The 25,189-nt window shown below is 37.6% G+C and overlaps 1 protein-coding gene across 2 annotated transcripts in view; it reads left to right on the top strand.

Annotated features, from left to right (window-relative positions):
- Positions 1 to 24,932, top strand: part of LOC127432567 (CAP-Gly domain-containing linker protein 1-like) — a 33,655-nt gene extending 8,723 nt beyond the window's left edge. Inside the window, exons 9-22 of one of the 2 annotated variants that reach the window (XM_051683804.1) lie at positions 1,077 to 1,181; positions 2,049 to 2,177; positions 2,539 to 2,655; positions 4,832 to 4,889; positions 5,200 to 5,429; positions 7,491 to 7,553; positions 13,894 to 13,979; positions 17,911 to 18,031; positions 18,178 to 18,221; positions 20,406 to 20,466; positions 20,781 to 20,937; positions 22,310 to 22,362; positions 22,446 to 22,558; positions 22,903 to 24,932. In XM_051683804.1, coding sequence (XP_051539764.1) covers positions 1,077 to 1,181; positions 2,049 to 2,177; positions 2,539 to 2,655; positions 4,832 to 4,889; positions 5,200 to 5,429; positions 7,491 to 7,553; positions 13,894 to 13,979; positions 17,911 to 18,031; positions 18,178 to 18,221; positions 20,406 to 20,466; positions 20,781 to 20,937; positions 22,310 to 22,362; positions 22,446 to 22,558; positions 22,903 to 23,131 — 1,566 coding nt within the window. In that variant the 3' untranslated portion in view covers positions 23,132 to 24,932. The remainder of the gene's footprint in view (positions 1 to 1,076; positions 1,182 to 2,048; positions 2,178 to 2,538; positions 2,656 to 4,831; positions 4,890 to 5,199; positions 5,430 to 7,490; positions 7,554 to 13,893; positions 13,980 to 17,910; positions 18,032 to 18,177; positions 18,222 to 20,405; positions 20,467 to 20,780; positions 20,938 to 22,309; positions 22,363 to 22,445; positions 22,559 to 22,902) is intronic. The other variant, XM_051683805.1, reaches the window with a different exon arrangement.
- Positions 24,933 to 25,189: the final 257 nt, after the last annotated feature.

The following is a 25,189-nucleotide window of genomic DNA, read 5'->3' as shown; positions in this document are numbered from 1 at the left end:
CCAGAGCGCAGATATTCAACTAGTCATAATGAATTGACTAGTTGTCGATTATTTTCATCATTGATTTTTATGTTTTAAGTGATATTCAGCTTATGCATGTAGCCCATCCAATTTTTCAAATGCTTTATGTTGCTGTACATCCACAGTGGGTTTCAGTATATACGTGAAATGAAAATATGTGATGCAATTAAATAAATATGTTGATGAATTTCACTTGTTGGCTCAACTTCCAATCACATTTGCCTAAATTCTATTGTCATAAAAGTCCAACACATCCTTTGTTTGTTGGAGAGCGTGTTGTCTCCGCAAAACGCTTTCATCTTGCTGCTCTTAACTAGGTAAGGATACATCTCCAGTGCTTTTAAATAATTTAGGAATCGAGAACATGTCTTCACACTTATGAACCGTTATGCATAACACTTCTAGAAAAAAAGAGCAAAATTACATATTCTTAGAATTTTTACACACTTAAGACTAAAATTTTACTCTAAATGGCTTTAAACAGTACATATGGGTACCAATTACCAATTTTAAAACAATTTCTGATAGATTTTCACTAAGTTCTTAGAAATCCATGTTGGAGAAAAATTCACTTAGAATATATATTCAATTATTTTTCCTTCTAACAAACTGTCCATAAATCAATGCAACACTTCTTCCTGAAGCTGCTTCGTTGAAGCATTGATTTCTTTAACATGTTCCTAGAGAAACTTTCATGCTTCATTGACCTCTTTCTCTTATTGGTTCATTCATTTACTCTTTCATTCATACTTTCCACTTCTTTCATCTTTGGTCATATTCACTCATTCTTTCCTTTATTTATCAACACCATCATCTCTCTTTCATTGGCCTCTTCTTTCAGCCAGTCGCATTTGTTTCATGTCTTAGTGTTGTTGTTGTTTTTGAGATTCTCCATCTTGCAGCGCTCTGTCTCTGTATCACTGCTGTCTTTGTCCTCATTCAGAGGGGAGAATGATGTCAGAGACCTGCATGAAGCTCTCGGTACTTGGCTTTTGGCTTGCACGTGACCGCGCTATTGGTGTTCTCTTCTCTTTTCCTCTTCTGTCTACTAACAGACGCAGACCAAACTGGAGCATGCCCACATTAAGGAGCTCGAACAGAGTCTTCTGTTTGAAAAGACCAAAGCAGATAAACTCCAGAGGCAGTTAGAGGACACTAGGGTAAATCAGTCTGTCAGATGAGGGGCTGCATGTCTTTTGGGGTTATTGACAGTTTCCCACGTGTGGAAGAGGTTTTACTTCTTTTGGAAAAGTCTTTTTTTTTTATTCAGTGATGGATCGAGGTAGGTCTGGAGTTTTTCTTTTGGGTTAGTTTTTGAAAGCGCCACTAGAAAAATGGGGAATGCACAATAAACCTTTGGCACACTGAAAGGTTTTCTCATACAGCCGGGTCCAATAGTCTGAAGCTGCATTTTTAAAATGTATTTAAACCTGGAAATAGCTTAAGGATTTTGAAAAGTTTTAAAGAAACAAACATGGTGTACAATGAAGAATTACAGTATTTAAGATTTTACAGTACTTTTCGGTCTCTAATCAATTGTAAGAAAATGTGTGACATTGGCCATGTGAACGCCTTTGTGCAAAAGGTCAGATTTCTTCACAAGATGCTCTTTTGAAACATCTCGAATCATGCCAGATAACATGATCATCAGGTTGTATTCATACTGTCATGAAAGCAAAGAAATTCACTAATTTATGCACATCAATTCTTTTTACTTTTCACTCAAATTTTTATGCTGAAATTATTTGTAATGAGCTAGTTTGTGTTCTAAAATAATGCAAAATAGAGGCATTTTCAGACTCTTGGACCCCACTGTATTTTAAGTTTGATTCCACCTTATTTTCAGGTAAAACATAGGCTGACCTAAGTAATTAAATATAAGCATGCTTAGTGGAAATCCCCCCCCGAAACAAATTCATGGTAAAGCAGTAGATGTTTTTATAGAAACTCCATTGCCTTAGTGTGTATCTCTGAACATCTTGTCCAGTCACATTGAGTGCTTTATGACATTTTGTGTCCCGCTGTAGGTCGCCACGGTATCGGAGCGCTCCAGGATCATGGAGCTAGAAAGAGAGGTGGCCGATCTGCAGCTTCAGCTGAGAACTCTACGAGCCGAGAGCACCGGATCCTCCTCACCTCCATTGCAAGATAAGAAGGTCAGTTCATCCCCATCTGATCATAGGCCATTTTGTGTTACCTTATATTTCATGCGCTCTCAAAACTCCTGTGAATCCAAGGTAGATAGAGATTTTAGTTCCCAGGTGCGTTTGAGTCACAGCCTGTGACGTTTCACGCCCTCAAAATGTTCCTTAACTTAACGTTGGTTATTTCACATGCGATCAGATGGCCTCTTCATTCAGTGGGGGGTTCTTGTAACCAAAATTCTGGTTACATGTGATTGGGTGCATAATGGCATTTTCTTGTACACAATGTAATCTACATTAGAAGATATTTACACAATAATAATTATTAGGTTTAATCCAGAAATTTGTTACTGTGTTCTGTGTGTTCTTTTAGATCAAGGAGCTGAACTTTGAGCTGGAGAGCAGACAGAAAGAGGTTCTTCTGTTCCAGCAGAAACTGAGCTCCTCTGAGTTGGAGAAGACCTCCGTCCAACAACAGCTCGAAGACCTGGTACTGAACACCAACACTGCTCATTTACTAGCCTGAGAAAGCCTGGTCTTATTTCACATAGGAATGACAAGAACACGCATAGGGAGTAAAATAGGGCCTGAAAGTATTCAATGATAAAGTTAGTAAAAGGAGGTCAAACTAAATATCAAACGAGCTGTTTCATTTTCTATTCATTGTATGTGAGGTTTGCAATTTTTGTAACCCTATAACCAAAATTTGGGTGAGTAAATACAATTTAAATCCCTGATTTGTATTCTATAAACATAAAATAAACATCAAAATAAACAAAAACAAAAAAAAAAGCATATAAAATTTGAAATGACTACAATTTTACCAAAATCTATGAAGAAAGGTAACAGGGTTGCAAATTTTGCTTCATTTAATTCAATCACTCAGTTGGGAGGGACTAGGCAGTTTAGGATCAAATGTTGGTTTGTAGGTATTGATAACCTTATGTTTCCCATAAATTAAAGGAAATAAATATGTTTTTAAAATTTTTCTCACACTTAGTATTTCAGCAACAGGACTGAATAGTTGAGCTTGATGAATGCAGTCAACCTTTCAATTTGTGTAAAAATTGAGAAAAAGGAATCGCAGATAACGCTGCAAAACATAATTGTATTATTGAGTATTTTTTGCCTTATTCTCCAGTAAAAATATCGAAACATCCTTAAAACAAGAAAAGCATTGCTTGAGAAGTAGAATGACATAAGATATTAAGTCTTGTTTTTAGAGAAATCTTCCCAAATTTTGTGGGGTTTATGCTTAAAGAAAAAACTTTACCAGTTCCCTTTGAATTAAGTTTTTTTTCTCAACCCCACTGACCCCACTATTTTTTTTCTTGTTCTAAACATAAACGTTACAAAATTGTATTCAATTTCTCTTGAAAACAAGATAAAACATCTTATGTCATTTTGCTTCTGAGATAAATGTATCTTGTTTTAAGAATGTTTAGATATTTTTATTGGAAAACATGACAAAAATGCCCAGTAATAAAATTATCTTGTCTTCTCACCATGCTGTAGAAAATCTCCAAATAATGACCCTTCTTTGGTGTCGCAATTTTAAAGGTGCACTCAGTAACTTTTATCTTTGTGTCATCTTGGAATTACAGTGACACCTTGTGGCTGGGATGCAGCATCATTTTAAATCAATAGTTTTCAGTTTCAGTTTCAGATGCCATTGTAGAAATTAAGTATTCACAATCAATCATGATTACTTTAATCCATCAGTGAAAGTGTCAAATAACAGACTGGTTACTGAGATTAAGCAGATTCAGCTGGTCATGTGATTCTAACATGGCAGCCCCCATGTGCGGACCCTCTCCATGTATAATAAAACAGCTTTTATTTTTTTTATTTTTCCCCTTTTTCTCCCAGTTTGGAATGCCCAATTCCCAGTGTGCTTTTAAGTCCTCGTGGTCACGTAGTGATTCGCCTCAATCCGGGTGGCGGAGGACGAATCCCAGTTGCCTCCGCGTCTGAGATCGTCAACCTGCGCATCTTATCTCGTGGCTTGTTGAGCGCATTGCCATGGAGACATAGCGCGTGTTCACGCCATCCACCGCGGCAACTCACCACGCGCCCCACCAAGAACGAACCACATTATAGCGATCACAAGGAGGTTACCCCATGTGATTCTACCCTCCCTAGCAACCGGGCCAATTTGGTTGCTTAGGAGACCTGGCTGGAGTCACTCAGCATGCCTTGGGATTCGAACTAGCGAACTAGCGAACTCCAGGGGTGGTAGCCAGCGTCTTTACCACTGAGCTACCAAGGCCCCATAAAACAGCTTATTACAAAATTACAATTCATGTCTTGAGAAGTTAAACTTTTTTAATGAAGAAAAAATTACTGAATGCACCTTTAAGGTTTGTTCTATTTTTTGTATTTGCTATGTGATTTTTACGTTAGAAAATGGTTTATATAAAGTATCTAACTGTCTCTCACATTAACGATTCTGGTTCCGACAACAGTGTGACCTATTCATGCAAAGGTTTTTGTTTCTTGGGGTATGCATATGCCTTCCTGATTTGAGTAAAAGGTTTTGACTTCACCCCATATGGTGATCTGAAAACTGCTTAATAGATTACTGAATTATTTACAGTTGCCTGGAGATGCATAAATACTTTCACTATATATTGATATGATATATTCTTTGTGCTGTTTGACTTTAGACACAGAAGTTTGACACTGCATCAGAGGAACATACGAAAATAAAACTAGGCATGCAAGGTAAATAAAAGTATGACTCATCAGAAGCATATAAATGCTCACACAACTACCGTTGAACATCTGATCCATTGTATATTTGCATCACTGGCCGTGTGGACCGGTGCAAACAGCTCTGCAGAATAATGTTTGCATGCGATAAATCATGAGATAAAACAGCCATTCCCAGCGGTGCCATCATTCACAACACACAATTTTGCACACTCAGAAACCCAATTTGTGTTTCATTTTTGGGGTAAATTGATCATAATAGCACAAATATTGCTGCATGCACTGCTCTTTAACCTCCCCTCCTCTCTGTTTGTGGTGGTAGAGATGGAGAAGAACATGAAAATGGACAGAGAAAAACTGAATCAGGTCTCCAGAGAGAAGGAGGACCTGGAGAGGGAGTTGGCCGCCCGACAGAAGCAGGATCAGGTGGAGGGTGAGGAGAGAAAACTTCAAATAAAGGAGCTGAAAGAGAACTTGAGTAGAACAGCAGAGAGGAGTGGCAAGCTGGAACGGCAGCTGGTGGAACTGCAGGCCTACAAGGACCAAATGCAGGTGACAGACTGATTGTTTCCTCATACAGAACACCAGCCCAGGAGCTACTGCTTGCAAATATTATTATTATTTTTATTTTTTTGATTTTCTCCCCAATTTGGAATGCCCAGTTCCCAGTGCGCTCTTAAGTTCTCGTGGTGGCGTAGTGACTCGCCTCAGTCCGGGTGGCGGAGGATGAATCTCAGTTGCCTCCGCACTGAGACCGTCAATCCACACATCTTATCACGTGGCTTGTTGAGCGCGTTACCGCAGAGACGTAGCATGTGTGGAGGCTTCATGCTATTCTCTGCGGCATCTACGCACAAGTCACCTCGCGCCCCACTGAGATCGAGAACCACACATTATAGTGACCATGGGGAGGTTACCCCATGTGACTCTACCCTCCCTAGCAACCGGACCAATTTGGTTGCTTAGGAGACCTGGCTGGAGTCACTCAGCATGCCCTGGATTCGAACTCGGGACTCCAGGAGTGGTAATCAGCGTCAGTACTCACTGAGCTACTCGGGGCTTGCAACCGACATGGGTTCTTGACCTATTCTTGACCGACATGGGTTTATCAAAGCTGATGCTGAAATATATAAAGAAGGGAAGCCAGTGGCTAATATATAACTAGGTATGTGCACGATTAATCGATTACTTGTTCAGCTTTAAATATTCGATTAGTAAAAACACTACTTGAACTGTAATTTGATTTCTCTATGTGCCTTTGCCTGCCATGGGCAAATTAAACTGCTTTTCTCTCCTAAATCTTGCCATTACAACTCAATGCACTGGGTGGTGCTGTAGATGTCATTGTTAAAGGAATAGTACACCCAAAAAGAAAATTCTGCTATTATTTAAAGTGACAGCATCACTTTGTGCCATATGTTTTTGATCATATTTTTATCTGGATGTTGTTGTTTATGCATAGTGCTAATTTTTTTAATAAGCAAAACAGGTTCAAAAGTTGAAGGTTGAACAATTCTAAATTTCAAATAATTGATTATTAGTTTTTTGTTAGAGTACTCGACTACAAAATCACTCAAAATGCCATCCCTAATTTAAACGCATCGTAACGGTAAAATACCTGTCTTAGTGAGGTACTTATGTAAATACAGTCAGTTATGTCTAAAGTGAATGCAAACAGCATGACAAAAAAGCCAATATGTATCAAAATATTAGACTTGAAGTGTAAATGCAGCATAATAGACCTGCTGCTGTCTAGAATGTTGTTAATATTAATCAAAAAACAACAACAAGAAAATGAGAAACACTCACTGCTTTTAGCTGGATCATTTTAATAGATTTAAAAAGTATTACTGCATTAGAATCATACAGTAAAGACTAGTAATATAAGTATTTCTGTTACATTTCATTACTTTTTAAATTTCTGATTTTTACTTGAATACTTGATACCGCTCAAGTGCGGTTTTCTTCATTTTTGTCTTTGTTCTGTTGTTTTTATTTGCTCTATTGCTTGTAATTTTTTCTTTGTTCTTATTTTATTATTGTCTGTTCACTTGTCTTGAATAATTACTTGAGAACAAATTAGTTAGTATTTTGTTGAAATTGCTATTGAGAATTATCAAATTGCCTTGAAAGAAATGGTGATGGTTAAGTCACAGGACCTAAGATATGCTTTATGTCTTATACATTCATATACATTTTAACCTAAAACCTTGGATGTTAATTAAAAAAAAAAGTCCATGCACACTTTATCCGTCAACAACCTGAGACTAACACAACATTGCTCAAATGAAATAAAAATGTATGTCACTTAAACTTATTTGAATATTTCACTCAGAAAATGATAAGGTTGTACATTTTAAACTAAATTAAATTTGGAAGTGTACACTTTTTTTAATTGTCCACTGGCACGAAAATCCGTCAATGCCGTTAATTTCCAGAAGTTGAAATAATGTCTGAATAATTGGCCTCGCCGATGTACCAACTGAGATACCACCATGTTTCTATATGAGCCTTTGAATTCATTGTGTAAAGTCATTTAGCGTGTTTTAGGTTTATGTTTGTTGGTCAGAAAGCAGGTGTGTAACCAGGTTTTTTTTTTCTTCACACAAACAGAATTCACAGTCTGCAGAAAAGCTGGAGAGACTGATACAGAGAAACAAGGAGTTGCAGAAGGAGGTAAACATGATTTATGTCTTCTCAAGATAAACTGCGTTTGATGCCTTTGCTCTTTGTGCTATTTAAAGAACATTCTGGATTATTTTATCACAGACTGTAATTTTGACTCGTAAACAAAAGGGAAATGTGTTGATCCTCCTAGAAAAGTATACATCTTTACATCTCAAATAACCAACATATTTGACTGAAGTATTAATTTAAGTGGTTTAAAAAAATATGAGCTTCACATTTCTGCTTTAAGTTATGAAAAATGCTAAAGGAAAGTCTTTTTTGGATGTTTAGCTTTGGGTTGGTACCTGTTCTGCATTTACAGTCAGATAGATATTGAATTTATATTTGTTAAAGTGGCAAGAAGAGATTTTTCTCTATGTAACAATAAAATGTCAAAATGGTTCCGTTACACAACTGTTAGTTAATGCATGAATCCACTACATCTGACCGCCTGGAGGCTTCATGCAAACATGTTCTGAGTGCTCATACATGGTCTTACGTAATCACACAAATGCCCAGTGCTCATCAGAGGAGACATTGCCTCGTGGGTTTGTACTTTTCACATACGGCAGGTCTACGTGAAAGAGTCACTGGGCCTCTTATGTCATTGGTCCTCGAACGAATCCGGGTGTCTTTAATAATTTACTTTTTAGGACTTGGTTGATTCAACATATGTATGAAAGAGTTTCACCTGTAATGGTCCAGCTTTGCTTTTGTTGAGTGTTCACACATGAACTGCAGACCTCTTGCAGGGATCTGTTTGTTAATAAGTAGCAATAACGCGATGTTCTTGATTGAAAGGTGCACTAAGTACGTTCTTGTTCATGTCGTCTTAGACTTACACTGACACCTAGTGGCTTGGATGCAGCAACATTTAAAATCAATAGTTTTCAGTTACTGATGCCAATGTAAAAATTCATAATTCACAGTCAGCCATGATTACTTGAATCAATGAGTGAAAGTGTCAAATAACAGGATGGTTACTGAGATTAAGCGAGTAGTATTTGGCTGGTCATGTGATCATAACATGGCAGCCCCCATGTGCGGACCCTCTCCATGTAGAATAAAACAGCTTTTATAAGGCTACTGATATGACTGGAGTCTTCATTTTAATGTGAGTGCTCATGGTTTCAAAATTACAATTAATTTCTTAAGGAGTACAGCTTTTTTAATGAGGTAAAAATTACTTTGTGCACCTTTAAGCTAATTTGGATGGATAAACCCTGCCAATCTTGTTCTATTTACCATGTGCACGCACATCATAAAAATGAATCAGAAAACAAGGATTCGTTTGGTTTTTTACTGTTTTTCAAACGCTGGTATTCCAGGCAATTGGCCATTGAGTGTCCAGGGAAGTAGATCAGTAGAGAACGATTCTGGTTCGGATTCCTCCTAACGATACCGGTTCCTTAATGGTTTCATTAACGATTATTTTAATATTTTTAAGTATATATTTACATATATGTTTGTTAATATATAAACAAATATTGTGTACGTCCCCCTTGTGCCGCCAAAACAGAGGCCGAGATATTCAATGAAACGATGGTGGTGCATGAACTGAAAATTAGATTGAATGTCTATGGACGAGCACATCTGTGAGGGCTAAAATACATTACAGCGCCACCTACATTTCAGATCTGCATATTGTGATGGAAGGTAATAGAGGAAAAATATTTTTTCTAGTACTTGATACAGTCTAGTGGAGTAAAATAAAACTTTTGGGAGGGAGAAAGAGTGAACAGAACCAGAATTACATGCTTACAAATTTGGGGGGTTTTCTGAAAAATGAGACCAATTTTTGGCAATAATCCACAGTATGTGTGAATGGTGAGCTTTTAAATTTGTGTGAGAAAAATTGCAGGCAGCAGCCCAAAATGCCCCTGAGTTGAAGGGGTTAAAAGTAGATGAAACTTTGAAATCACAAGATCCCTGCTTTCTGTTGTGCTTCATCCAGCTGTCTAGAATGTGTCCTGAGTGACTGGCTCTTATTCAGCAGCTGTGCTGCTTGTGAGGTTTGTTGAGGCATGCTAACTGCCCCTTGCTGACGGGGCTTGTAAAAAAATTTGCTTCAACCTTAATTTGCCCCGATGGTAGGAATCGAATCAGCTTTTATTACAGAATTAATGTACGGGTCAGGGGACATAATTCCATTCATTTTTTAGCACATTATTGTTTACATAATTAATCACACTAAATTAATGCGTTTAATGATCTGCGCTAGAAATAAGACATGCAATTCTTATTCGATTTACTGCTCTCAGCAGTCAGTTACCAAATGATGAGTTTATTACATTTTAACAGGTGTTTACACAGACTTTTTAATTAAGATGTTTTGTTAATTAACTATAAAAAAACACTCATTTCAACAGCACTCATAGTTTGTATCTTTAACTAAACACTATCACATCAACAACCATCCAGTAATTACTCTGATTTAAGTCTCACAAGCCATAAGGACACATAACAGTTCTTGGTTAATTTTGAGCCAGACGTGATGAAATGAATGACTTGCGATTCAGTAAGTTTTTCATTCATTAAATTACCGGATGATAAGAGTCATTAATTTGGAAGGTTGCGCTGTATGTTTTAAGGAGTAGATTCAAAAGATCCGACTTGTAATAGTCATTTGTTCAGGAATCGGGCTGCACTGGTTGCGCTGTAGATTCAAAAGAATTGGCTCATTAGAGTCAGTTGTTCAGGAATCAGGCCACACTGGTTGTGCTGTATGTTTTGCACAGTAGATTCAAAAGAACTGACTCATAAGAGTCATACATTCAGGAATCGGGCCAGTCTGGTTGCACTTTATGTTTCGCTCTAGATTCCAAAGAACCGACTCGAGTCATTCGTTCGGTAATCCGACTAAACTGGTCGCACTGTATTTTTTGCGCTGCTAAATCAATAGTAATGTTGCAGAGCCACGGAAGAACACATGTTCGGGAACCGTTAACAGAACCAAAAGTCATGAAAGTCATTCGGGTTTGGAATGACATGAGGGAGAGTAAATGATGACAGAAGATGCATTTTTGGATGAACTTCTCCTTTGATAGTGTTTCTGTTACGACTCCTTGTGATCTCATATTGGACTTTTATACCCTCAGGGTTTTGAAAAAGCAGAGTTAATTTAGGTCAGCCTAAATTAAGTAATTAAAAATAAAATTCATTATTTTATTTTTAGTTTTTGCTTTTTGTGTCATTTAAGGATGACACAAGTCTCAAGCACATCCTTAACTGCAGCTTTACATGTAGTTTTCAAAAAATAATACGTTAAAATATAAAAACATGCAAGGTTTGTGTCATCAAAGACGCAAACACAGATCCTCTCACCACGGAGACAGAGAGAGACATGTTTGTTAGCTGATAAAGGATGAATGAACATGGAGGATGAGAATGGACTTATGAAAGTGGTGGGCGGGGACAGGAGGGGGTGGGTCAGAGAGGGGGGGCATGTCGACCTTACATAATGAAGCTGTCCTGTTTGCTGCTATTCAGAGTGTTTGCGCAAACGTGAGCTTGTGCAGGATCGTCTGCTCGTGCACGCTGTGTGAGCATCACTCTGTCTGCTGGGGGCCGGAGGGGATGTATTATTGATGGTTCACATTTGTTTGGAGTGAACAGGAAGGATACAGCAGCATGGATGTAACAGCGCTTCAACAAAACTACACGAGCAGTGTTTATACCTCTTGCTGTCAGGTAAAGATCTCTAAGCTGCAGTGTACCTCAGTGTGAGTTTGAGCTGTGTCTTGGTGTCAGTATTGGCCAATATTAACATTTTTGTTTTGTTTTGTTTTTTTCTTCAAAAATTCTACTTTGTTTCTACTGTAGATGGAAGATGTTGCAATGCCTGATTTCACTTGAAGCATGTCAAATTCTAGATTTAGCTTAAGTGTGAACACTGTTTTGCCTCATACTGTTAGTGTTTTATGTTTAAAGCTGATTACATTTACTTTTCTGATTACTAGATCTTTCTCGTATCTAGGACTGTGTAAAAAAAAAAAAAAAGAAATTCAGATTAATCTCAACATTTGTTTGAATGTTACTTTAAAGTTTATTTGAGTTTTTGTTGCGTTGATTATTATAAAATGTATATTTTTGTAATGTATCAAGTTAAACGTTTTCCTTTGATCTATAGCAATTAGCTGAGAAAGAATTTCATATGTAAGCAAATTTTACATTATAACTGAAATATACCCAAACGAATCAGAATATATTGAGAGCTTGTGATTCAGAATATAATCATATCCAGACAAAACAACAGTAAAAGTCAAAACTGTATTGATTTATAATTATTGAACAGTGTCAAAAATTAGCTTTTTTAATTAGGTGCAATATTTGTTCCTTGGAGGTGATTTTCAGGGGCATATTTTAACCTTTTTAACCTCATCATATAGAAACACACAGTGTATTGTATTTGTATTTCAAATAATTGAATGCAATCAAGACATTAAAATCAACTTTGGTTGCATTTTTGCCTCAGACCTGATCGGCCATCATATTGCTTATCAGTCAAAACATAAAAATAATTATAGGCTGTCAATATCGGTCAAACTTTTAACATTGGAGCATTCTCATCCTTATGTTTTGTGTATATAACAGGTTGTGAGGAAAAGGCTAATATTTTTTGTTTACTTTGAATTTGTTGCATAATACTGATTTTGTTTGCAAAGAAAAAACTTTGACGCGTCTGTTCAGATTTTGCGTGTTATTTCTTTAAGTAACGGAGATGTTTAGCCAAGAACACGAGGTGAAGAATGCTTTCACCCGTATGTTTCTGTATAAAAAAGCTGCTTGATGATATCATTGATGACATAATTCCTCATAGATTCTCTCTGGCTTTCTCAGTGTAAACACAGCATCACTCAGAGAGATGAGCGTTGGCAACACATTTATGTTGATGTTCTTGGCGTGTAAATTAAATTAATTATCCGCTTGCCCAGTTGTAGGCATTTGCGCTGTAGAGTGTAATTAACACTTGTGTCTGCAGACCAGTTGGTTAAAGTGGGCCAACACCAGTTTGATGGATTGAATTATGGGTCTCGAGGGAGATCAGTCTGACTTCGTTAGATGTGACGGTCTGATGTTTGACATCCAATTTCTAAATATTTGTTTGTATGCATGCATTAATTCTAAATGTGTTTTTTCTTTTTACTCTGGCTTAAACGAGAGCACAAACTGTTTTTGTATGCATTTATGATAGAGTATGATAAGAGTAGCTTATTATTAAAAATCTGAAAGCCAATATGAAACTTTTCTTATTGGGAATTTACATAATTTACACGACATACACCGTTCAGCCACAACATTTAAACCACCTGTCTAATATTGTGTAGGTCCCCCTTGTGCCGCTAAAACAGCACCAACCCGCATCTCAGAACAGCATTCTGAGATGATATTCTTCTCACCACAATTGTACAGAGTGGTTATCTGAGTTTCCGTAGACTTGGTCAGTTCGAACCAGTTCGGTGCCAGATGGACTGGTTTGAGTATTTCTGTAACTGCTGATCTCCTGGGATTTTCACACACAACAGTCTCTAGAATTTACTCCAAATGGTGCCAAAAACAAAAAACATCCAGTGAGCGGCAGTTCTGTGGATGGAAATGCCTTGTTGATGAGAGAGGTCAACAGAGAATGGCCAGACTGGTTTGAGCTGACAGAGTCTACGGTAACTCAGATAACCGCTCTGTACAATTGTGGTGAGCAGAATATCATCTCAGAATGCTATTCTGAGACACGGGTTGGTGCTGTTTTAGCGGCACAAGTGGGACCTACACAATATTAGGCAGGTGGTTTTAATGTTGTGGCTGATCAGTGTAAATTAGTACAAATATAAAAAAAAAAATTTGTATACTTTTTTTAAGGATGCATGCTGGTATTGGCTAATATTATATTAATATTTTATTTTATTTATTTTTTTACAAAGTTTTAATGCCTGATTTCACTTGAATGTTCAAAAGAGCATCTTGTGGAAAACTGACTTTTTGCACAAATGGTTATTGCCACAAATTCGCTTAATTAGTTACCTTGCATTACTACAGAATCCTAAGTATTTCCTAACGTTTTTTTGTTTTACTTTGTGAAATCCTAAAACTTTCTGTTCATTTCAGGTTCATTTGGAAGCTAGATTTAGCCACCCCATGCACGTACATGAGGTCATTTGTTGATCTGTGAGAGTGAAATTAAATTGTCAATGTGGAACACTTTGTGTATCAACAGTACGCCAGTATGTTTTGCGAGTGCATCTTTAAAATATTTTGCCCATTTTAAGATTTTTTTCCTAAAATCTCTCTCTCTCTTTCCTTCATTACCCCTTCCTTGTCTTTTGTTTTATTTGTCTTTTATCGCCTTCACCAGCTTGAAGTCCTGAAGCAGCAGAACTCGCAGTATCAGGAACAGTTGAGTTCAGAAACGCAGCGTACCGGAAGCCTTCGCAAAGAAATGTGAGTAACCCTCCTCACACACTTTTGACATTAACCAATGCATTTTCTGTTCACTGATTAAACGCAGGTTTTCCTTTATATTCATATAGGCCTTTTATCGTTATTGATTGTAGATAGAGAACAGGAAATTACATGAGCTGGACTAACCACTAACACAGCTGCATCCATTAAGCACCATTTAAAGTGGTTGAACTGCATCTCATTAAATTAATTGTCGTGCCTATTAAATGATTCTTAACTTGATTAGTTGGTTGAATACCATGGTTTGTCACTATGGAGATTAAATTAGATATGTGAGTCAGAGGATGAGCAGAGAATGACATCACATGTTTACATGCTCACTGACGCTTTGATTTTTTTAACAACAGCGGGTGTTGGTGTAGTCGGAGTCATGGCCTGTTGGTCAGCGCACTTGCTCTGAAACTCGTGTGGGCAACACAAATTTTAATCCGGCACACACCAATTCACGTTCCTGGTAAAAAAAACAGCAATCGCAACAAATTTGGATGGCTGATATAAGCAAAAATCTATATTGAGATTTTCTTTTTATTTTATTAAATTAATAAATTTGGAATTCCCAGTTCCCAGTGCGCTCTTAAGTCCTCCTGGTGGTGTAATGACTCGCCTCAATCCGGGTGGCGGAGGACGAATCTCAGTTGCCTCCACGTCTGAGACCATCAACCCGTGCATCTTATCACATGGCTTGTTGAGTGCGTTACCACGGAGACGTAGCGCGTGTGGAGACTTCACACTATTCTCCGCGGCATCCACGCACAACTCACCACGCACCCCACCAAGAGCGAGAACCACACATTATAGCGACGACGAGGAGGTTACCCCATGTGACTCTACCCTCCCTAGCAACCGGGCCAATTTGGTTGCTTAGGAGACCTACCTGGAGTCACTCAGCATGCCCTGGATTCGAACTTGTGACTCCAGGGGTGGTAGTCAGCGTCTTTACTCACTGAGATACCCAGCCCCCCTGTATCGAGATTTTCTTGAAATATTTGGTTGATATATACAGTACATCACAATATGGAAATAGAATCACCATGAAAAGTCATTAAAAGTTCCTTTTTGATTTTAAACAATGTCGAAAGTAATGGCAAATCTGTAATGTCCATTGCACAGCTTTATAAATAAAAAAATATTATTTTAAAAAAAATGTTATCTTCTCAGCCTCATTTTTCAATCCATGCAAAAAAAAAGGGAAGCTTCTCTATTATTAGCATTTACTTTGACTCAGAAACAAACCCCTACATCACATATTTTGTTTTAGTCTTCCATTAGAAACTGGAAACCTTTTGGCCGACTTTATAGCAGAGTTCGACCAAAAGTGGATTTTGCTGATCCCAATAACTAAGATGGTGGAAAAGGCCAATAACATATTAATCGTCTGATATTTTTTTAATATAATTTGTAGTCTTTCCTTATTCTGCCGAGCACAGACATAGAGGCTAAAAGAATCCAAAATTATAAAAATTCCAGATGCAGTTTATTGTTAAATCAAAATAATAACCAGAAAAAAATGGTAACACGAACTTTTAACTATAAACAAGCCCGAAACACACCATTATCGAAACCGAACACGTGATTATCGAATTAAAACATGCATTGAATTGAGGATAAAAATATGGATGAGCACTGTCAATGATGAAAGATTTTGATACAGCAAATCCGCAAGTGATTTCTTTTATTTCACCTCTAGAGGCCGCTGTTGAGTCAAACACTATCGGCATAGATTTTTGACGATAACCGATAATTCAAAAAGCAACTACTGGCACCGATTTATCTGTAAAACTGATATATCGGTATATATCGGTCTACCTTCACTATATATATGGTTTGCAAAAGTGTTATTTAATAATTCCTGAGGCATTTACACGAGAAATCTGCACCCTTAAATGCAAAAATAACACAAAAGTAACTAAAGACGAATAAAATTGTGTTTATAGATTATAATAATGATTATTTGGAATGCACATTCACTACCATGTGGCTGCATTTTGCATAACCACGATAGAAATTATACTCGAAAATTTCTACCCGTTCATTCTGCCGGTATATTGCTGAAAACTGTATATCGCCCATACCTATTTCAGAGTGAAACTAGATCTTCCCTATCGGGAATTGATTGGATTGTGAAAAGTGCTCTCTAAATACAAGGTGGTTGGAGGTACAGTTTGAAAATACGAGAGATTGGTGATAATCTCATATGTAGAGCAAATTATTGCATTTTGATTAAAGGTTATGATGTCGGGGGGCTGGGTAGCTCAGTGAGTATTGACACCCCTGGAGTCACGAGTTCAAATCCAGGGTGTGCTGAATGACTCCAGCCAGGTCTCCTAAGCAACCAAATATGCCAGTTGCTAGGGAGGATAGAGACACATGGGGTTACCTCCTCGTGGTCGCTATTAGTGGTTCTCGCTCTCAATTGGGGCACGTGGTAAGTTGTGTGTGGAGAGTAGCATGAGCCTCCACATGCTGGGAGTCTCCGCGGTGTCATGCACGGCGAGTGATGTGATGAGATGTGTGGATTGACTGTCTCAGAAGCGGAGGCAACTGAGACTTGTCCTCCGCCACCCGGATTGAGGTGAGTAAACGCGCCACCACGAGGACCTACTACGTAGTGGGAATTGGGCATTCCAAATCGGGGAGAAAAAGGGGATAAAAAATAAAATAAAAAAAATTACGATGTCAAACATCTTTTTTTTTCTTTGGAATAACATTTACTAAGGCCAGGAATGTAAATTAAGAAAGTAAATAGGGTAAATTTTGATTTCAAGAGACTTTAAGCCAGCATTGACTGTATCTAGCATCCTCCCTCAATCCACGGTTGACTGGTTTGACCAGCGCCAGACGGCTTTAGTGATGCGAGCAGTATCTGAGAGAGATACTCAGAGCAAAATGATTCAGAAGTGAGCGTCTCTCCTCTAGGGAGTTTTACGTAACCGCGTCTCTCCAGCTTCAGCTGCTGTTCTCCGCCTGTCTAATGTTCTCCATGTGAGATCCCACAGAGTTCCTTTCATAACGTCTACACTCTGTTGATCATCTGATGCTCATGAATATGTATCATGATGTGTAATACTATCATTTTTAGGAGGCTTTTTTTTTTAATTTAAAATTGATCGTGTCATGCTTTATAAAAGACTGGATTGTTCCTTTTTAATGTCAGTCTCTTTCAGCCTGTAGTTTTACGATGCCACATTTGTTCTTCACGATTCTGTTATACGGTGACTTCAGCTTGATTTTCCGCTTGAGTTTTGACTATGGCCTGACGCCAGCTGCTGCTTTGGAGCTCCTGTGATTTGATTTATTCCTGCATCATAATGCACTCTGGGTAAAAATAGATTGGCTCATTCGTAACACATGAGGAGGATGACGGTGACCTTTCTTGCTTGTGATTGTTTGGCGCTCACGTTTTTACTACCTTTTTTTGTAACGTGAAAGTGCTCTTGTTTTGGTCAGACAAATTATATATTGGGTATTGAAATACATGTACTGTATATAACAGCCTCGTTGAACCATCTCAGGCCATGATGGAAAGCATGGATAATACATTAAACATGACTCATTGCCTTGAGAAGAAAACGGGTGGATAACAGTGTTGATCTCAGTGTGGATTGAAATGTTGAGGGCCTGATGGCATTCCCACTGTAAAAATGATATGCAGATTTAAAGTTATCAGCATGAAAATCAACACGTCATAAATAGAAATAATACAATTGTCAAATGTCTTGTCTGCTCAAAAAAGGTTTATATGGTTTTAATTGCCTAATAAATATTACATGGTGATAGTCCATGATGCTTATAAAGTACAGAGGAGTTTATGCATTGGCTGATGAGTTCATAATGCCACATTGGACATATATTGCCTCTCTCTTTAAGTATCTCTCTCTCTCTCTCTCTCTCTATGTCTGTCTCTCTGCAGTGAGGAGCTAAAGCTGGCAGCCAATCAGAAGCCTCAGAGGCAGGTGTCGCTTCAGGATGAGAAAGGGAAGTTGGCTCAGGACCTGGATGTCAATCGGCAGGACAACCACACGCAGCAGAAGGTTTTTTCGTTTTTTTTTTTATTTGTCTGTGTCCTGCTAACAGCTCAGTTAGATCTGCTTGTTTTCTGAAAGATCTTCTAAAATGTGACATTCTGTGACATTTTGTAATGGTGTGAGGGATTGAGTCATGTTTTTATTTTGATCAGCTTGAGGACGAGACTTTCACCAGCCAGCTGGAGATTACAGAGAGGTAACAAGCTATTACACATCTCTGACTTTTTTATTTCTACAATCAAGAAAGATCTTATATTTATGAGGATATTAAAATTACAGTTGATTTTAGATTAGATTTTTCAACCAGATACTTGAACCACAGAAAATAATTTCAATTAGTCCCTCATTTTTCCAAAATTGCATTGAATTGACAGTAATGCACTTACACTGGAAATCTATGGGGGCAAGGCATTTTGGAGGGTTAAAAGCAGAAATTGACAAACCTTTCATGAAAATGTCCTGGTCCTATTTTACTCCAAAATCAAAAGAAACAAGTAAGAAATTATATTTCGCATATAGAAAATGAAGCCTATTTTAAGGGCCATTAAGATTTTTTACATCGTGATATTATTTTCATGGCATTTGCGCACATTTTCCTCCTGAATTTTCATTACCGTAATGCGAAAAAGATGGTCATTATGATATTTTTTTCATTACCGCAACATAAAAAAACTGATAGATTATTTAAATTTTAAAGTATTTATACACCATATTAGTACTCCCTTGGTAATGCCTTTCATTTTTGCTGATTTTAATTTACAAAATCATTCTACAGTGGGGTCTGGGTAGCTCAGCGAGTATTGACACTGATTATCACCCCTGGAGTCTCTTAAGCAACCAAATTGGCCTGGTTGCTAGGGAGGGTAGAGTTACATGGGGTAACCTTCTCATGTTCACGATTAGTGGTTCTCGCTCTCAATGGGGTGCGTGGTAAGTTGTGCGTGGATCGTGGAGAATAGCGTAAAGCATCCACATGCTGTTAGTCTCCACGGTGTCATGCACAAAGAGCCACCCGATAAGATGCGCAGATTGCGGAGGCAACTGAGACTTGTCCTCTGCCACCCGGATTGAGGTGAGTAACTGCGCCACCACGAGGACCTAGTAAGTAGTGGGAATTGGGCATTCCAAATTGGAGAGAAAAGGTTTTTTTTTTTTTTTTTTTTTTTTTGTCTTTTTTACTGTAATACAGGAAAAATATGTTCTGGTAGTGAGAGTCATTATTGAAAACAATGGGAAAAGTAAAAGTAAAACACCTGGACGCATTACTGTAATGAGAATTTGGGGTAAAATGCGCTTTAGTGCCCTGAAAATAATGTCACAATATAAAAAATTTCAATGGTCCTTAATGCAGGCTTCATTTTCTTTATGCAAAATATGATTTTTATTTTTGTATTGATATGGGGTACGTATGACCAAGACATTTTCTTAAAAGGGTTTCGGGAGAATCACCCCATAGTGATCATATTAATTCTTATGAACAAAAAGGTGTGTTATTTGAGTTGTTGTCTAAATCGTCTTTTTAGCAGTAGGGATGCTTTTCTAGGTGGATGAACATCTATTTATATCAATGTGATTCCTCTGTTTAGAGTTTGCTCCATGTAAACAGTACTTGCGGCTAGTTATGTTGTGTTGCGTCATATTGTGCGAAAAATTCTGGATTTAGCAACTTCACTTGGTCATGACTAGAGTTGAAAAATGTAAATTATTTTCTGTGATAGAGATGATGTAGATACTTGTATTGAACCTAGAACATTCCTTTAATGTTCTTCAACAACATTTTATGAATAGTGCAAGCTTGCTATATTTTTTCCGCCAAGTAGAATGTGGAAAGATCTATATACTATGAGTAGACCAAATTAATATTTGATTTCGGTAGAGGATTTACCAGATGCATAGAAAGTATTTGAATACAGTATTTTATTTCAATATTGTCTGTCATCTGACATAAAAATGTTAGTAATATTTCTGATGATATATTGCACGATTGAGGCTTTAAATGTTATTTTGTCTCCTGGGAAATGAGCATACACATCTAAACATGTTCTTCAGGGATCAGTTAAACATATGTATTATCATGTACTGTACCAAGATTATCACGTCTTGAGAGATGATTGCTGTTCAGTTTTTATGGTAAACGAGCTCATAGTTTGGTTTGGTACTAAATGCTTTTGGATTGAGATCTATTGTTTTCCCCTCCCCTAAAAATAATTCACAGTCCCACTGGATGTTGGTTCATGTTTTTCCGTAAGCTTTTAATCTTTGGAGCACCATTGGGATATGGTGTTCATGCATGTTCTCAGAGTGCATATGGCTTTTGTTGGACTATAAATCCAACAATGGTCGTAGTAAGCTCTTTAAACAGGGTTGTCTGTTCTCACAGGGAGAACTCCAATGCATTGATGTCTGATAAAGACAAAGAGCTCGAGAGACTGCGAAGTGAGGTAAAAGTTTTGACTGATGGGTTTTATAAGTCTTAATAAACCTCTGGATTACTTTTTTTTCAGAGCACAATATGTCCACTGTGGATTGTGAAGTAATTCTACTTGAAATTAATTCTATTTGTAGATTAGTTTCATTCTAAATTGTATTATATCCAGTGTTTTTGTTTCATTAAAATATTTAATGAAGCTTAGGGTTCTGTAAAGACCTACTGTATAAAGTAATTTGTCATTCCTTTATCCTAGTTTTTAGGCATGTTTAGACATGAATAAATGATCATGTATGATCTGAAGACACAGGTTTTTCTGATTCCCAGATCGCAGTTTTGCGAGGAGAGAACGCCATGGCCAAAACGCTCCAATCGGCTGTAAAGTCTTTGGAGAGCGACAAAGCTCAGCTGCAGAGCCGAGTGAACAGCCTGGAGCAGAAACTAGAGGGACGGCAGACGGGGAATGGAGACGGAGTGACGACAGGTCAGTCAGATTGTTTTACAGTTTTCAAATTAGGCTTATTACACAGTTCTGACTGGGCAATCACGCCTCCAGTGGTCCGATATTTCTGAATAATGATCACACATCCAGGAACAAAGTGATAATTCACCGGTCATCCGGGTATCGCGAGTCACCTTAACTACTTCTCGTATCATATCACTCTCTACAAGTAAGCTAATAAAATAATTTAGTCAAATCAGTATTTCATGTCCATTTATTCATTTATTTGGCAAATTAGTCGTGTAATAAGTAGGATAATGAGCAGTCTGACGGTCACTTTCGCCAAGATATACACCAACAGAACTCTGAAGCAAATGCGAGGTGGTGGAATTGAGTTGTTTCTGGATACTCTGCGGGCTCTTTCACATAATAGCATCATTTCAATGCAAATCAATATTTCATGTGCTTTTATAATTTATTTGGCAAGTAGTCGTGTAATAAGCAGGATAATGAGCAGTCAGATGGTCGCTTTCGCAAAGATATACACAAACAGAACTCTGAAGCAAACGGGAGTTGGAATTCAGTTGTTTCTGGAAACTCTGCGGGCTCTTTCTTCTCACATAATAGTATAATTACAATGCAAATCAATATTTTATGTGCATTTATTATTTATTTGGCAAGTAGTTGTGTAATAAGTGGGATAATGAGCAGTCAGATGGTCACTTTCGCCAAGATATACACCAACAGAACTCTGAAGCAAATGCGAGGTGGAATTGAGTTGTTTCTGGATACTCTGCGGGCTCTTTCTTCTCACATAATAGCATAATTTCAATGCAAATCAATATTTCATGTGCTTTTATAATTTATTTGGCAAGTAGTCATGTAATAAGCAGGATAATGAGTAGTCAGATGGTAATTTTGGCAATATCAACCAACAGAACTCTTGACTCAAACTGAAGGTGAAATTCAACGGTTTCTGGAGACTCCTCAGTCTCCTTCTCACATAAAGGCATAATTTAAACTCAAATCATTATTTCATGTTTATTTAATTATTTATTTGGTCAGTAGCTGTGTTATAAACCCTTTGAGGGTGATATTAGACCACCCTGTTGGGGTTAATTTAGCAATATTGACCGGCTGACTGTAGATTATTCCTAACTAACATGATAAATCATATCTCTTCAATATTTATTTGAGTTTTTGCCCTAACCAGCTGCAACTGTCAACACAAACCTTTGGTTTCCATTTTTGACTTGTGGTGCTGGCTAGCTCCGCTCACAGTGAAATCACATTGGAACAATTTCCAGCTCCTCATGGCTAAAATAGGTTCTGATGGAGCTGTGATTTTGTTGCTTTGCAGAGTATTTAACTTTTAATGACTGATAAATCGCTTGTTTGTTTGTCTCCACTTTAGGTGATGCTGCTATGGACCAACTGAGAGAAGAGAAAGAGTTTGCAGAGGGACAGGTAAACACTGTTCTGTATTTGTTAATGGTTATGAGATATAACGTAGATGTCTAAAGTACATCACTGTTTCTTTAATGCATCAGATCAACTTCCTTAACTCGGTCATTGTGGATCTCCAGAGGAAGAATGAAGAACTGAAGGTGAAACTAAAGAAAATGGCGTTGACGGAGTTCAACGGAAATGATGAGAATGATGGGTGAGTCCAATTCAGCTTTTATGTCTTGACCTTTTGTTTAATCTAATCTTTAGTACTTGAGACTAAAGCCATAAACATATAGAATGCAAGTTAGCAAACACAGACACGCGCACCTGATGTTTTTTAAGCACCTCGTGCAGGAGCGGCACGGTTTTTTAGACACCTTGTCAGTGGTGATTCTGTTCTATTCATTGCACTGCATTTACCTTTTTTTAGCGCAAGATGCGTTTGTTGTGCATGGCTTCTTAGCTTGTATTTGTAACTACCCATTCTACTAATTGCTACTTATGTTAAAAATAAAACAATTTAAAATAAAAATATGTTCTGTTCTCCTGTTGCTAAAGTCTCGGTGAGGTGAAAAAGAAGAAGAAAGCCCCGCCACGTGTCTTCTGCGACATTTGCGACTGCTTCGACCTGCACGATACGGAGGACTGTCCCACGCAGACGCAGTCGCCAGACTCCCCTCCCCACACTACCTATCACGGCAGCCGCGGAGGTGAGCGACCGTACTGCGACATCTGCGAGGCATTCGGTCACTGGACAGATTCTTGCAACGATGACCAAACCTTCTGAACTCCCCCCCAAACCTCTGCCTGAGATCAGGCAATGCACATATCGCTTTCAACCAGATATTTTGCTATTTTTGTACACAGCGTATATACATTCAAACCTATTGTACATTCCCTTCAACGTGTCCGGCCGAATGAAGGCTAAGGTATGCTGCAGTGATGGAATTTGAGTGTCTAAAAGACATGGAATCTTTATGTGTGTTATTAATACCGTGTGTAGCGTACGTTTTCACTCTCCTGTGTGAACCGATCTATTGACAAGTTACCAGCAAGAAAATTGGGAGCGGTTTGGTGATACTTTGGTGTTTATTCAAAGCTACTGCGTGTAATTTTTCTGCCCCTAGAGGCGCCAAACGGAATTGCACAAATACTTTCCCGAACATTCCCCCATCTGCCATTAGGTAGTTTTGAAAGTACCACAGAGCAGCTTTGTTAGGAATGGAATACTTGCGTACAGTTTACTGCATACTGCGCCGTATACACTGAATACTGCCTACTATTTTTTAATAACGGCATGTGAAATAGTCCACATTATGCAACAAAACACAAACAGTAGTATGCTATTTGACCATATGATCTTGTTACGTTGGTCACATGACCTCATTATATGCATATTTAATTCAGTGATTTGCATCTAATCCTACGGAAAATTAAAAGTTATTCTGCATTTTTGGCCACATCTTTACGAACTCATAACAGACTGTTATCACGTACACAAAAACAGTAAAACCAGTGCACCAAACAAAGATTAAGTTAATCACTATTAATTTATTGCACTTCTCACTTTAAAAATATGCAGCACACAAGTTTAACTGCCATTCTTGGGAACCAAGTTATTCTTTTGACTGTTAAACGCTAGACATGTAGTCATGATATTGTCATATGGCTTTTTGTGTATTTTGATATTATGTCCTGTAGATTGCAGGCCTATTCACTCCAAGTCTGAATTTGTGGTGCGAAAATTGTGCACGGCAAGATTTTAAAGGGATAGGTCATCATTTACTCACCCTCATGTTGTTCCAAATGGAAGCCGTAGTCACCGTTCACTTTTATTGCATCTTTTTTCCATACAGTGAATGTCAATGGTGGTTTCACTTTTTTTGTTTGGAAAAGAAAGTCATACGTTTGGAACAATATGAGGTGTACTGTCCCTTTAAGCCCACAGACTCATCCGTTTTCAGTTTCCTAATGATATCGTTTTCCAAAGTATGCAGTGATGGAGAGCATTTTCAAAACACTCCATTTCGGAGGATTAGCGGTATAAACGAAGGAAAATGTTAGTTTTTTTTTATTTTATTTTTTAAATGTATTTGTGTTTTTTCATTCAGATTCTAGGGCAATTTATTTACATTGTTTAAATGCAAACAAATATTTCAAGTATCTAGACTTTTTAGAGAATTAAGACAATTCTGAACTCGTGAATAATCATGGCACAAAAAACAAAATCACACATTTTTTATACTGTATGTTGTGTGTCATCACATCGGACTTTGTGTGAACAGGCCTTTACTTATTGCACAACTTAAAAGCACAAGATCATATTGTATCTCTTATTATTGATGTAATAATAATGACAAAGTTTATTTGACAACCTAATAAACCGCAAGTATTAAAATTGTTGACCCACAATGAAATGGTGCACATAAATATGTATAATATTCATATTCCCTCTTTGTTAAAATCAATTTGATTGCATTAATTGCAAATATGTGGTGTTTTTACCAGAATATTGTGACAGTCTTTAACTATTGTACTGTTTTATGTACTGTATGTTCAAATGAACTCAATAGAAATATTGAACAACTTGTGGTCTGATTGAAAATATGTTTATTTTTCGACAATGTTTTGGTAGCTGGTAGGCAAGGACTCCATTCCATTGTAGCTAGCAGTGACCAAAGAGACATTTTATCTAAAATGACATGGTACATTTTTTATATATTTTTTATCCCCCTTTTTTCTCCCAATTTGGAATGCCCAATTCCCACTACTTAGTAGGTCCTCGTGGTGGCGCGGTTACTCACCTCAATCCGGGTGGCAGAGGACAAGTCTCAGTTGCCTCCGC

Source organism: Myxocyprinus asiaticus, chromosome 42 (genome assembly GCF_019703515.2).
Source record: "Myxocyprinus asiaticus isolate MX2 ecotype Aquarium Trade chromosome 42, UBuf_Myxa_2, whole genome shotgun sequence".
NCBI classification, from domain to species: Eukaryota; Metazoa; Chordata; class Actinopteri; order Cypriniformes; family Catostomidae; genus Myxocyprinus; species Myxocyprinus asiaticus.
The sequence above is the reverse complement of the archived record's forward strand: the minus strand, read 5'-3'. Positions and strand labels throughout refer to the sequence as shown.